Source organism: Dioszegia hungarica (genome assembly GCF_025882075.1).
Source record: "Dioszegia hungarica strain PDD-24b-2 chromosome Unknown MKK02contig_8, whole genome shotgun sequence".
Classification (NCBI taxonomy): Eukaryota; Fungi; Basidiomycota; class Tremellomycetes; order Tremellales; family Bulleribasidiaceae; genus Dioszegia; species Dioszegia hungarica.
This window is the reverse complement of record NW_026515770.1, coordinates 4,157,128-4,169,544: the sequence shown is the minus strand read 5'-3', so window position 1 is coordinate 4,169,544 and position 12,417 is coordinate 4,157,128. Positions and strand designations below refer to the sequence as shown.

The 12,417-nt window shown below is 60.6% G+C and overlaps 2 protein-coding genes across 2 annotated transcripts; one reads left to right on the top strand and one right to left on the bottom strand.

Annotated features, from left to right (window-relative positions):
* Window positions 1–214: 214 nt before the first annotated feature.
* MKK02DRAFT_45333 (uncharacterized protein) lies at window positions 215–7,080 on the top strand (the record flags this gene model as incomplete). The annotated part of the gene is made up of 6 exons (XM_053093360.1): window positions 215–718; window positions 765–1,077; window positions 1,121–1,432; window positions 1,477–1,680; window positions 1,727–5,368; window positions 5,414–7,080. 6 exons carry the CDS (start codon window positions 215–217, stop codon window positions 7,078–7,080), a joined length of 6,642 nt encoding a protein of 2,213 aa, XP_052946405.1.
* Window positions 7,081–7,191: 111 nt separating this feature from the next.
* MKK02DRAFT_26036 (uncharacterized protein) lies at window positions 7,192–12,358 on the bottom strand (the record flags this gene model as incomplete). Its single annotated transcript, XM_053087132.1, has 9 exons — window positions 7,192–7,285; window positions 7,338–7,454; window positions 7,511–7,699; window positions 7,739–7,880; window positions 7,974–8,641; window positions 8,694–8,965; window positions 9,012–11,609; window positions 11,655–12,119; window positions 12,173–12,358. 9 exons carry the CDS (start codon window positions 12,356–12,358, stop codon window positions 7,192–7,194), a joined length of 4,731 nt encoding a protein of 1,576 aa, XP_052946404.1.
* Between the last annotated feature and the right edge of the window lie 59 nt (window positions 12,359–12,417).

The following is a 12,417-nucleotide window of genomic DNA, read 5'->3' as shown; positions in this document are numbered from 1 at the left end:
CTTGGGGTGTATGGTGATGCAACGAAAGTTCCCTCTATAGCTCTGCTTTGGCTGTCAACATTTCTTGCGTGTGGAGATAGATCCAATCTCCATTCAGGCACGACAGCCATCATCGTCACCCAAAACCGCCTATTATCCTTCCTCCTCTTACCTCTTAGCATACCCTTCCTACACACGCTTCTTCTACACAGATAAGAGCGTCGACTCAGGCATCATGAGTCGTATCTCTTCTCATGCCGCGCCGCAAGGTGGAATTCGGCTCAAAAAGGCATACGAAACCTTTGGAAACGAGGCGCGTAATGACTGGCTGGAGCAGCTTCAGCAGAAGATCCGGTACGGCGTCAACCCACCCCAAGACCCCGGACCGTCCAGGTCGCCATCACCCTGCGTCCCAGAGGAGGCGGAAGTCCCGGTGGCAGTAGTAAATGGGACCGGATCACTCCAGGAAGAGGAGGAGGAGCTGGAAGAGCGGGGTGAAGGGGAGGCGGTGGAGTATGATGATCAACTGGACGGGTCAGCCATGGAGGCGGAGGAGGGCTTTGATTACCAAGTGGACCAGAGCTTGGAGCAGCCGCAGCTCCCTCGTCCGGTCTTCGAGGTGTATCAACCCGCCGCGCTGGCTGGTGACTTCGCTATGCCCGGACCATCACAATCTGCCCCCTCTGGCGTCCTTCCACCCTTGTTCTCTGTAAATACCTCTGGTCCTTCTTTCAGCCAGGTGAGTCTGTCTCAATCATTGGCTCGTAGCGGTGCTGACACTTCAGGACCGATACGACCCTTTCGCAGCACCAGTCTACGAAAACGCCATTCCCCTTCCCGGTCTGGCCGACGCACAACCAGAGCCCCGTCTCTTCTCGGACGATGTGGTCGATCCAGACCTCCTCATGACATTTGCTCAGCATCTCGACTCGGGGATGCGGGAGCAGCCTCTCTACGCGGATCAGGGAGGCTATGCGGAGGGTGAAGATCAATATCAGGACGAGCGGGATCAGGCCGGGGATGGATACGCCGATGAGAATATGGAGCAGCCCACGGATGAAGGTGCGATGGGCTACGAGCCGGACTATTATGGTCAAGGTATGTCTGCTTAGACATGCGTGGAATGTGCTGACCTCGCAAGGCTATCCGCAATCTCAGCCGGGCATGGAAGCCGATCTGTACCCGGCCGACGAGGGTCAAGCCGAGCAAGCATGGCAGGGTGCTGGCTACATCGACGGCGCATTCCCTGAGCCGGACGAAGAACGCTATCAGGAGGAAGAGGCGTACCCTCCAACTCAGCAGGCGGATGAGGGGCATTACGCGCAGACCGAAAGGGACGAATTAGAGCAAGATGACCAAGCCGGAGAAGTGGATCATGGGTGCGAAGGAAGTCGGAGCGCTCAGAACGAAGTGGAGCGGGAGGACAGTAACGATTCAAGACAGGATTCGAGGGGTAAGTTTGCTTTCACCGCCGCCTCGCATGGCGCTGATCGTTAGAAGCGTCACCTGTCCTTCCTCCAGCCCGGCAGTCTCGCAGAGCCGAGCCAGAACGACTGCCCGAAGAGGAAGATGAGCTTTACGATGAGGATGAGGAGGGAGGCGGTAGCCAAGCTGAGGGGTCATATTCGGATCGGACCGAGGAGGATGAGCTGCTGGAGGATGACGAAGAGGAAGAAGAGAGGCCTGCTCAACCAGCGAGATGTGGGTACAGATATTTCCCCGAGATGCCCTGAAGCTGACAACTCAGCTGCGAACTTTATGAAACGTAGTTCGCAGCCGGACGTCATCGAGATCCTGACCGATAGCGACGACGAGTCCCAGCCCGGCGGCGAACAAGCCAGCGGGTCGGAGCAGGAGTACGAGTCTGGAGAAGAGGAGACGGAAGAGGAAGAACAGGTGGAAGAGGTGGAGCGGCAGGATCGGGCGGAAGTCGGCTCCTCGAAACGCCGAGCAGAGCAGCAATCTGGTGCTTCACCAAAACGGCGCCGGTCCGTCTCGCCCGACTCGTCTTACGCATCCCAGCGAGAAGGCTCGGACCTTCCTTCAGGCTCGGGAGATGAGCGGTCGGAACCAGCCGAGAACGATGCCACTCCGGACCCCGCGGATGACAGGTCGCAGCGTGACGACTCGGCGTCTCGTAGTCGCGGCTCGTCGGCGAATCCTAGCGGACAGATCGACGAGCTGGACTCTCGTGCACCCAGTCCGGGCTCGCCTGGTGCCGAGCAAGTACCATATGCCGCTGGGACCCCGCAGGAACCTATCGAATTTGAGGATTCGTCGGACAGCGAATACGACCGGCTGGACAATGACGCGCCGGATGTCGAAGATGCCCGTCCGGAGGAGGAGGAGGAACCGGAAGTAGACGAGGTGGGGGAGGAGAGGCAGGACGCTCGTAAGATGTCCGGCGATCGGAGGAGTGAGGTTGACGAGCTCGAAGGGGATGATGATCTTGCTACCTCGGCAGTCGCATCCTCTTCTGGTCACATCCGCTTTGACGAGGAAGACGGGCCGGAGCGGAGGAGCGAGGTGGATGAGCTGGAGGATGACGATCTTCCTGCTGCCGCCATCCAGGAGGGAACTGGGACCTCCCCTCGCCATACCCGCTTCGACGAGGAGGACGGAGTCGCATACGATCCTACTCCGGCTACCGGGGAAGCTCCCCTGCGGGACTTTTCCGGCGCCTCACCTGCAGTCTCGCCTACACCCCAGCATTTACACTTCGACGATGCGGAAGAGCCCGCTGGTACCCCGGTCTCCGCGCTCGGACCTTCAACTTCTTCGGAGTTGGCTCCGCAGCATGTCCACTTTGATGATGCGGACGAGATCATCGAGGACTCGGCCCCTCCGCAGCACGTGCATTTCGCAGATACGGACGAGATAGCCGGGGTCTCGTCTCCCTCGGTCGAACGACATTCATCGACGGGTGCTTCCGCCTCCACCGCATTGCACCCTTGTTCTCCACTCAAACCAATCATGTCCATCCCGTCGGCCGAGGAGGAAGAGGAGCAGCTGGAGGAGATGACGGTTGATATCGACGAGAACAGGCATCAGCCCATTTTGCTGAATGACGAGGCGGCACCTGAGCCGTCCGTGGAGGCAGAGGAAGAGGACGTCCAGATGGACCCTGTGGTGCCCTCGGTTCCTTCACCACAGATAGTAGCTCCAGCGGGAGCGCTGTCTATTCCCAGCGCGGATGAGGAGGAGGAAATGCTGGAAGGGATGACGGTTGATGAGGACGAAGTGAGGCACCAGCCTATCATGTTGGATGATGCGGAGGCCGAGGTCGCAGACGTCGGGCCTGGACAGGTAGAGTCACGATCACCGCACATTAACCCACACCACCATCACAAGGCGGATACCACCCCGCTCATCTCGGTCCCTTCGGCAGACGAGGAGGAAGAGCTGCTTGAAGAAATGGCGGGGCAATCCGCTCGATCTGGGCATCAACCCATCATGATCGATGACGAGGCGGATATCCCCCTGCCTGGCGTAGTCTCGGAAGAGGAGAGGGAGGAGCAAGCACCGGCGACGAGCCAGTCCATCGCGGAGCCGGACTCGGCTGCGGGTCACATGGCGACGGAGGCGGAAGTCGAGGTCATGGACGATGCTCCGGTCAACTTGGGCTTCGCAGACTACCTCCTTCAGCCTCCCCAGCATCCTGATCCTCTACCCGAGCCAGAACAAGCCGTTCGGGAATTCTCAGTCTCCCCTGTCCCCGAGTCACTCGCCGACAATCTCCCTTCCGAGATGGAGGAAGACCGGGAATATCGGGATGTCACACCCATTCCCCTCCCGGACCCATCTGCACCCGCACCAGACACGCAAGTCCCGCAGGCTCTCGAGGCGGGAGATATGCCCCGCGTATCTCGGTCTCCGTCCATGGAAGCTATCGCGCCGATGCACATACAACCTGCGGACATGCTGGTGGATACCGTCCAACGGCCGGAATCTCCTATTGAGCTTCCGGATCCTCAGGCTCCTCCGCCTGATACCCACATTCCCGCTCCGATCCTGCCCCAGGACCTCGAGCCGAGCGATAATACACCCACCGGGTCGGTCATCGCTCAAGCACCGGAAGAGACGCCCGCTATGCCTCTCGAGTCCGCACTGCCGTCCGGTGAGGCCACACCTCGGTCGCGCGCGGAAACACCGACGGAGCTGCCTGATCCAGGTGCGGCGCCGGAGGATGCGCGTCTTAGGATGCCTGACGTTCTGCATCAGATCGATACGGATCACTCGGCGCCGGCTTCGCTCATCGTGCACGCACCACCGACAGCCGAACAGGGCATTTTCACACCCACGTCGGCGGCGGGTCTCAGCATGGGGCGACCACCCTCCGGGCTGGTCATTCGGGACTTTGGCATGACATCGCCTTTACAGTCTAAATCGGAAGCCCCGACCCCGGCCGTCGAGGCTGGCGAGGGTGCCTCGCGGTTCCTTGGTGTGAGCAGTATGGCGGATATGCCGATGGTCACCCCGGGCAGCGAGATGGAGGTGGAGTTGGCGATGCCGGAGATGCGAGATGAAGAGGGACGTGCCCAAGAGGAAGAGGGCACGATCGACGTGGAGGTTCACACTGAGACCGAGGTAATCGAGGAGGACTCGGGTGATGACGGGAGCGGGGCGGAAGACGTTACTGTTAAGGAGGAGGATGCTGCGGATGACAGTAGCGTCGAGGAGGAAGATGACGACGAGGATCAGGAGGTAGTCGAATTGGATCAGGAAGAGGACAAGCTGGCCGAGGAGGACGTTGACCTGGACGAGCATGTGGAGGAGGAGGGAGCCGCACCAGGCTTTGTCGACGCAGAGATTAAGGGGGCCGCCGAAGGTTTTGTCGACACAGAAATCGATCTCAACGACGCGGAGGACGCCGATTCGCATGCGGGAGAAGAAGAGGAAGAGGCGGAAGTGGGCGGTGCGAGCGAATCAGACGAGCTGGACGTCATCGGCGATGAAGAGCAGGATGCTCTTGAGCAGGAAGAGGAGGGCGGGGGCATGGCTGGTGGGACTAGTGATGGAATGCTGGAAGACGATGACGACGGCATGGACATTCTGCAGTCCGAGGCGGGAGATCAGGATGAGGGCGAGCCGGTGACGGTCGAGCAGGATGGGAACGAGGAGGTTCGGGAGACTGGACAAGGTGTCTTGGACAGTGAAGATGGCATGGACATGCTGCAGTCCGAAGAGGGTGAATTGGAGGCTGCCCAGGCGGATGTCGATGGGAGCGAGACCGCCGAGCTGGTCGAGGACCCCGAGGACGAACGCTCCGAGATGCGTGGGGGTGCTTTAGCTGCACTGGACGAGCAGCAGACGGAGGATGAAGCAGGCGATGAGGATAAGGAGATGGATGAGATGGTCGAGGACAGCGGTGTGGGGCAGCGGCATATTGGTGAGTTCAGGCTCCCCTCTGAGAAGCGCAGAGCTGACGAAGCAGACGAGTATCTGGAGCAAGCCGCCGAATCGGCACCCATAGCTTCTGCAAGTGGCACACGCGAGGAAAGTCCAGCCCACGAGCCACTTCGCCACCACCACCACGGCTCTGTCGGACCTCGGGACGAGGGTTCCACATACACACCCTCTAATCGCCGAGCTCAGCGACAATCTCGCCAGTCACTTTCAGCCACTGAGACGGCCGTCACTCGCTCTCACTGTACCTACCGCAAACTCCGGATCATCGAAAATGATATCTCGGCGGACGTTCTGGTCCCACAGTGCGTGCTGGGCGATACCGAGCGGATGGGGCGGGAGGAGTCGGTCGACCTCGGCGATCCGACGCTACAGGAGCAGACTGAAGCCCGGAAACAGCGTATCACGCATGACAATCCGCTCCTTAGCGCTGCGCTCGCGGCCAAGCTCCATCGCGTGGCGGGTGCTGCCATCTTTGATGATGGACACTGCTTCCTCCTCTCCACGTCGGCAGGCGGGCGGGCTACGGACGAGATCCGGGAGAAGACCCCTCATTCTACGCCCAGGCGGGTCTCGAGGGGTCGGCAAAGTGTCGGTAACACGCCCAGCATCACATTTGCGCCTCTCCCAGAGGCGGAGCGTGATGAGCCGGAAGGCGGGTCCTCGTCGATGCGGCGCCAGTCGAGCGGAAGCGGGAGAAGGTCAATGTCCCAGGCTTCAGACGCGGCTCTTTCCCCTTCGCAAGCGGCGGGCTCGACTGGTGCACGTCGTACCAGCCGCCACACCCGGTCCAGCTCGCGTCTGTCGCAAGTCTCAAACGATCGCGAAGGCACGCCCACCGATGCTGCTCCACCGGCGATGCGTACTCGCGCTCGGTCGTCGCAGCCCCCTGCCGCTTCGGGGTCCGCGTCCGTCCATTTTGACCGGGAGGTCACGCCGGTCGCGGCCGACTATGCCCCTTCTTCCGCCGGCAGCGCTCGGCGAGCGTCACTTCGGTCATCCAAGTCAGTTGAGCCACAGCCAGTGGGCGAGGGGCGGGAAGGTAGCGTTGCCAGCCAAGCGTCAGAAAGGTTTGGTTCGCTTGCGGTCAAGCAAGAAGCTACCGTGCCCGAACCTTCCCGCAGGTCTGTACGGGGCAAGGGTAAGGGCAAAGCCAAGGGGGGATCACCCACCCCTTCCAGCGCCAGCACGATTGACGAGCCCATCCCTTCCAGTCAGTCTCGATCGAGGCGAGCGGACCCAGCCCGAAGGTCGGTTGGCCGGAACAATCACGGCGAGGCGTCATACCGTCCTTCCACGCCTGATCTTGCCGATGAGGCTAGCGAAGCGGGGACGGAGAAGGACCAGGACGAAATCAAGTCGGGAGAGTTAGAGGACAAGGTGGAGGAGGCAGATATCAAGCCGAGTCCAATCGCGTTGGGGACGCGCAAGAGGGGGAACAGGCTGTCGTCTGCCGCGTCTTCAACGCCGGTCGTCCCAGTCGTCGAGATCGAGGTCGGGCCGTCTAGGCGGGCGACGAGAAGCGGTAAGCGCAAGGCAGATGCGGAGAAGGAGAGTCAGAGTCTCAGCCAGAGTCAAGGGGACGTATTGGTGGAGGAAGAAGGAAAGAGCGGAGATGAGAAGAAGGAGGGTGGAGAGGCGCCGACTAAGAAGAAGAGAAAGGGCTGGTCATTTAAGTCGATATTTCGGCAGTAACTTTAGGTCTTGTAGTGTACATGCTGTTTTGCTGCATCTGATCATGCCTATCCCTGCACAAGCTACCTATACAACCTTGTATTATATTCCAGAATGTCCGTTCGCGTCTGCTCATGATCGTCCAGATACCCTCCTTCTTTCCCCAAAGTTGGCTACAGCCTCCGCCTTGAGCGCCTTCTCAGCCCTCCACGCCTCGGCGGATTTTCTGCACGTGTCAGCTATAGCCCTTGTCATCTGCTGGACTTGGCGCAGCTCACTTCGCTCTGATGAGTCCCACGACCGCCAGCCCCACAGCCTTGAGCGTGATCTTGCGTTGGGGCGGTTCGGGCATGGGGAAGCCAAACGATGCAATAGCCTTCAGTGTAGCTTGTTCGCTACAAGGATAAGCTCATCGTACGTGCTTGAAGGCGTCTCGGATCTGTCAACTCACTTGAGACTCATCCCGCCCACCAACAGCAAGAGATACCGCTTCTGCAACGCCAGACCGTTCCGGAACGTCGATTCCCGAGTATATTTGGCCTTGAGGTACTGGATCTGCGTGGCGAGATCTCGAGTCTGGGCTTTAAAGTGCGCCTTCTGCTCCGCCATGGCTTGGCTGCTACCCCTAAACTGGTCAGCTCTCGTCCCCAGTGCAGATGCACGGTACCCGACAACTCACGTCTCGCACACATGCGTACTCTTCCACTCCTCCAGCTCGCCCCTCTCCTCCCTGACCAGCCTGATCTCCCTCTCCAGTACCTTCATCTCGGCCTTGACGGCCTTGTACTCCCTCACGACCCTTGCCAGCTCCTGTTTCGTCTCTTCCGCCTCGCGCTGCCTTGCCTGAACCCCGTCCTGCTGCCGCACCAGCACCTCGTGTTCCCGCTGCAACGCCGCATACTTTCTCTTGTCACCTTGCGTCCCCGCCTGCTCGTCCTGCAACGACTGCAGCTCCTCGGTCAACCGCCTCGCCGCCGCTCGCTGAGCATTGAGATCACGCTCAAAGTCTTCGAGATCCGCGAGTACCGTCTGTCGTTCGGCCTGCAGATCCTCGATCCGCTCTTCTGCGCGCCGGAGATCCGACGTCTTCTTGGCCAGGTCAGAGGCGAGACGGTCGGTCCGGTCCTTATTCTCCCGCTGAACCCCCCGCAATCGCTCAATCTCAGCCACCTTATCCGCCATATCCTGAGGCGACACCCTCGCCCCCATCTCCCGTGCATGCCGCCTCTGCTGATCCTCCGCCGACGTCTGCAGCTCAGCGAGCCGCCGCCCCGTCTGTTCCAGGTCAGCCTTGGTACTCTGGAGCTCCCGCGCCAGAGCCCCAGTTTCGGTCGAAGCGGTAATAGCGTCCCGCTTCGCCTGTTCGACTTCCGAGTTCGCAGCGTCTATAGCTTCATTGACGTCCGCCCGCATATTGTTGATCTCATTCTCGAGCTGATCCTCCGCCGCGGTCTTGGCGTCCCGCATACGCTGATTATCGGCTTGTAGGCGTTTGCGCTCCCGAGACGTTTCGGCGCGGAGCTCGTCCAGCTGAGTATGGACCGCCGAGAGTGCAGCTTGGAGCCGTTCTTCGCTTTCTTGTCTAAAGGGTCAGCTCATAGCTCGGATCTTTCGTCGTGGACATCCCAACTGACGTGTTTTCTTTCCTCTGAGCGTGGACCAGAGCCAAAGACGCCTTGTTTTTATGAACGAGCGCCCGGATCTCATCCTCCAGGTCCGAAATACGCTGTTGGGCTGCGGCGAGCTTTTCTGCAAGCTCAATACCGACCAGACCCGCCGCCTCCAGGCGCGAAAAGTTGTCGTCGAGCTGTTGATTGGCATGCTCAAGCTCTTCGTGCAGGTTTCCGAGTTGGGCACGGTACATGCCCTCGTTGGCATCGCCGATGGTGGTGTTGAGCCATGACAGCTGTGGAGTCAGCTTTGTCTAAGCCGTCTTTCGGGATTCAGCTTACATCTTTGAGAGGACCAGGTGTCTTTGGCATCCGCAGATCCGCAATAGCCCGATGCACGAACGGCGTTGGCTTGCCGGCGGGAGTAGGGGTTCCCGAGGCAGCCTGAGCGGACCGGACGGGTGACGCTCTAGATAGCAGCGCCGCCTTCTCCTGTTCCAACGCCCTGATCTTGGCGTCCTTTGCCTCAATAGTGGTCTTCCGATGAGGCGTGGACGAGAGCTCGTGCTTGAGCCGACCGATCTCGCGGTACGCCTCGCCCAACCTGTCCTCTATCGCAGCGACAAACCCCGCCTGGTCCGCGGCCGATACGCCCTCCGCGTCGGCCGGAGTATCCGAGCTGGAGGACTTGATGGGCGAGCTGGCGCTAATGCTCTGTCGAAGTGGTCGAGCCGCCATCTCCGCGACTTCCAGTCGGCCTTGCAATGCCTCCAGCTCCGCCTCCCGCTCCTCGACCAACGCGTTGAGATTGTCGATATCCGCATAGAGCCGGTCGAGCTCATCCGCCTTCTCGGTGGTGTCCCCGCGGTCCGCCTGAGCCTGCGCCAGCTCCTCCTTCAGACCATGCACCTCGCTCTCCGCCCGCTGCTGGCAGTCGTACGCTGAGCGCAGCTGCTCCTCTCTCTCCGCTAGCGCATCTTCCGCTCCTCCCGCCCGATCCTCCGCATCCCGCTTGGCAACTTCCAGTTCCTCTATCTCCTCTGAGCGAGCTTGGACGTCCGCTTTCGCCCGCTCCAGCTCCGTACTCAGGGAATGCACCTGGCGACCCAGCTCAACCTCCCGCCCACCTGTCGAGTTCGCCTCTGCTAGCCGTTCCAACCTCTCCTTCTCCCCTCGCAGCCTATCCACCTCTTTCCGCGCCACCCCCAACTCCGCCTCCAGACCCGCTACCTGCTCTTCAAACCCCAAACAGATCTCTCCGAAGCGCTTGGCGTGTTGCTCCGTCTTGCTCGCAAAGTCGGTATGAAGCGCCTGGCGCGCTCGCTCGGCCTCTTCCAGCTGGTCTTGCAGCTCCAGCACTTGCTCGTCGATACCTCCCGCGCCGCCGCCCTGCTTCAGCGCCGCCACCTCATCTTCGAGCTCAACGATGCGCGCGTCCTTCTCGTTCAGAATCTCCTCGAGCCCCTCGAGCTTCTCCGCCAGCTCTTGCACGATCTCGGCGTTCTGCTCAGACGTCATCCCAACCGAGATGTCCCGGCCAGACTGTTGGTCCTGTCCAGTAACATTCGAGGCACCGCTGACAAGGCTCGCCTCGCCGCTCCGCCTCGACACGTTCGCCATCACATCCACCTCCTCCACCTCCACTCCAGCTTCTTCCAGCAGCTGCATCAATCGTCCCACCTCATCTCGCCACCCTTCCGCCTCCCGAGCAAGCTCTGCGTTTGTCTCGAGCAGTTGCTTATTCATTGCATTGAGGTGCTTGTGGATCTTGACGCCGTCGGCGCGGTGGTGGTCCATTCCTCTCAGGGAGCCCCCGCCGCCGGGGGTGGAGGTGTCGGCTTGATGGGTAGGAAGAAGGATGGTGGGGAAGGAGATGTTGGCGCGGGAGAAGCGAGGCTGAGCGGTTCCTCTGCGGTCAGTCGTGAGGTCCGCCGAGGACGCGACGGAGACGAATGACTCGTTGGGCGGAGCAGAGGCGGACCGGTCGATATCGAAGTGCGAGCGGGAGTGGGTGGGAGATGCCCGGTTTAGGCGGATAGAGGGAGATGCACCGGGCAGTCCTTCCTCGAGGATAGAGTCTGCTCGGGGAGAGGCCGACATCCGGCGCAAGGGGTGTGGTGTGCCCCTGACACCCCGCCTATCGCGCGCTGGCAGCCCAGACGAGCTGAGTACGGCCAGAACGTGATTCTTCCGCCGCTCGGCGTCGTCCAACGGAGCGCGGGGAGTGGAGAAGTCGCTATTCTTGGACACCATGCCGACTGGCGATGGAGTGAATGGTACCGCCAACGGGGTAGGCGGGGCCTGGAACTGGTCCGTTACATCCCGGAGGGCAGTGATGGGCGTGTGCGCCTGATACACCATGGAGTCGAGATAGTCACTGCGGCCCATAGCGGGATCGCGAGCCATCCCGGGTGTCGAGAATTGGCTGAAGGGGGGGTTACCGCGGACCGAAGACTGCTTGTAAGGTGAGGCATGGCGGATGGGAGCGGGGGTGTTGTCGTAGGAAGGAGCAGAGGAGGATGAGGAGGCCGAGGCTTCCGCTTGATAGTCATATGTAGGGTTTTCGGGGATTTCGGAAGGGTGTTGCTCCACCGAGCGGTCCTCAGCTTGAACAGGGGAGTTTTGCGATGCAATGAGGACCCGCCGACTTGGCCCTTCCGGTGTAGACGCGGCCTCGCTGGCATCTGTAGCGGAGAACTCGCTCCGGGACAAGCTGGGTACCCGGTCGGTGACGGGTACGAGAAGAGCGTCCTCTCCGGCCGGCTCTTGTCCCTGAGAGGACGAGCTTGATCCCGATGGACGCTGAGAGGCGCTGAGCTGATCAGTCTCGTTGATGTAGCTCTGGGCGAGATGAGACCGCCTTCCTGGCCGCTGGAGGACGACGTGGCTTTTGAATAACCGCTGCGTGATGGGTGTTTCGCCAGGCCCAGTACTTGAGGTCTAAACATCAGCCCAGTCCCGACCCCTGCGGATTAGCAAACTCACATAAGACTCGTCCCTTAGCGGTACTGATTTCTCTGATCCCAATAGACCGCCCGCCTGCAATCCGGGCGACCCATCACCCGCCTCAATCCCTTCCTGCGAGAAACTCGCACTCATCTCGCCGGGGGTATGCCACTTCTCCCTTCCCGTACTGTTTCCTGCAAACTCGTCTGTATCGCTCCTGTTCCTCGAGTGGCCCATGGTGTAGGTCTGGGCATGTCGAGCGGTCGAGCGCGTGTCGTCGCTCACGAACCGACGCGAACGGGAGTAGGCCGTATGTGGGGTAGACGTGGCTGCTCGATTTGGGATGTATGGAGACTCGCTGGCTGCTGGAGAGGCTCGAACGGGGGGATAGGGTGATGTCGAGGTGGTAGCAGATAGGTTGGCGGGGGTTGATGCAGGGGGAGGGGTGGCTGATGGGGAAGTGGAGGCGAAGGCTCGTCTGGTTGGATGAGGCGTAGCTACGTTCTGAACCATCAGCTATCGGTGTGTTGTACCAGAGACCGCATGAATTAGCTCACATCGTCTGTCACGTTCTCTTGGCCGGCGTACTCTCTAGGATCCACGCTGCTCCGACTGGTATCCATCCCACTGTCATAGTCAAAGTTGGGTTGGATGCTAGGCAAGGAGGGCAATTCCGCCTCTTGCAGCTCGAGCCGCTTGATATTGTCGAGCACCCTATTAGGAGAAGCGAATGAGAAGGCCATACTGCCTGATATTGAGCAGGCAGGGGGGATACTGAAGCTCTATGCGTGGGGTAAAGTTG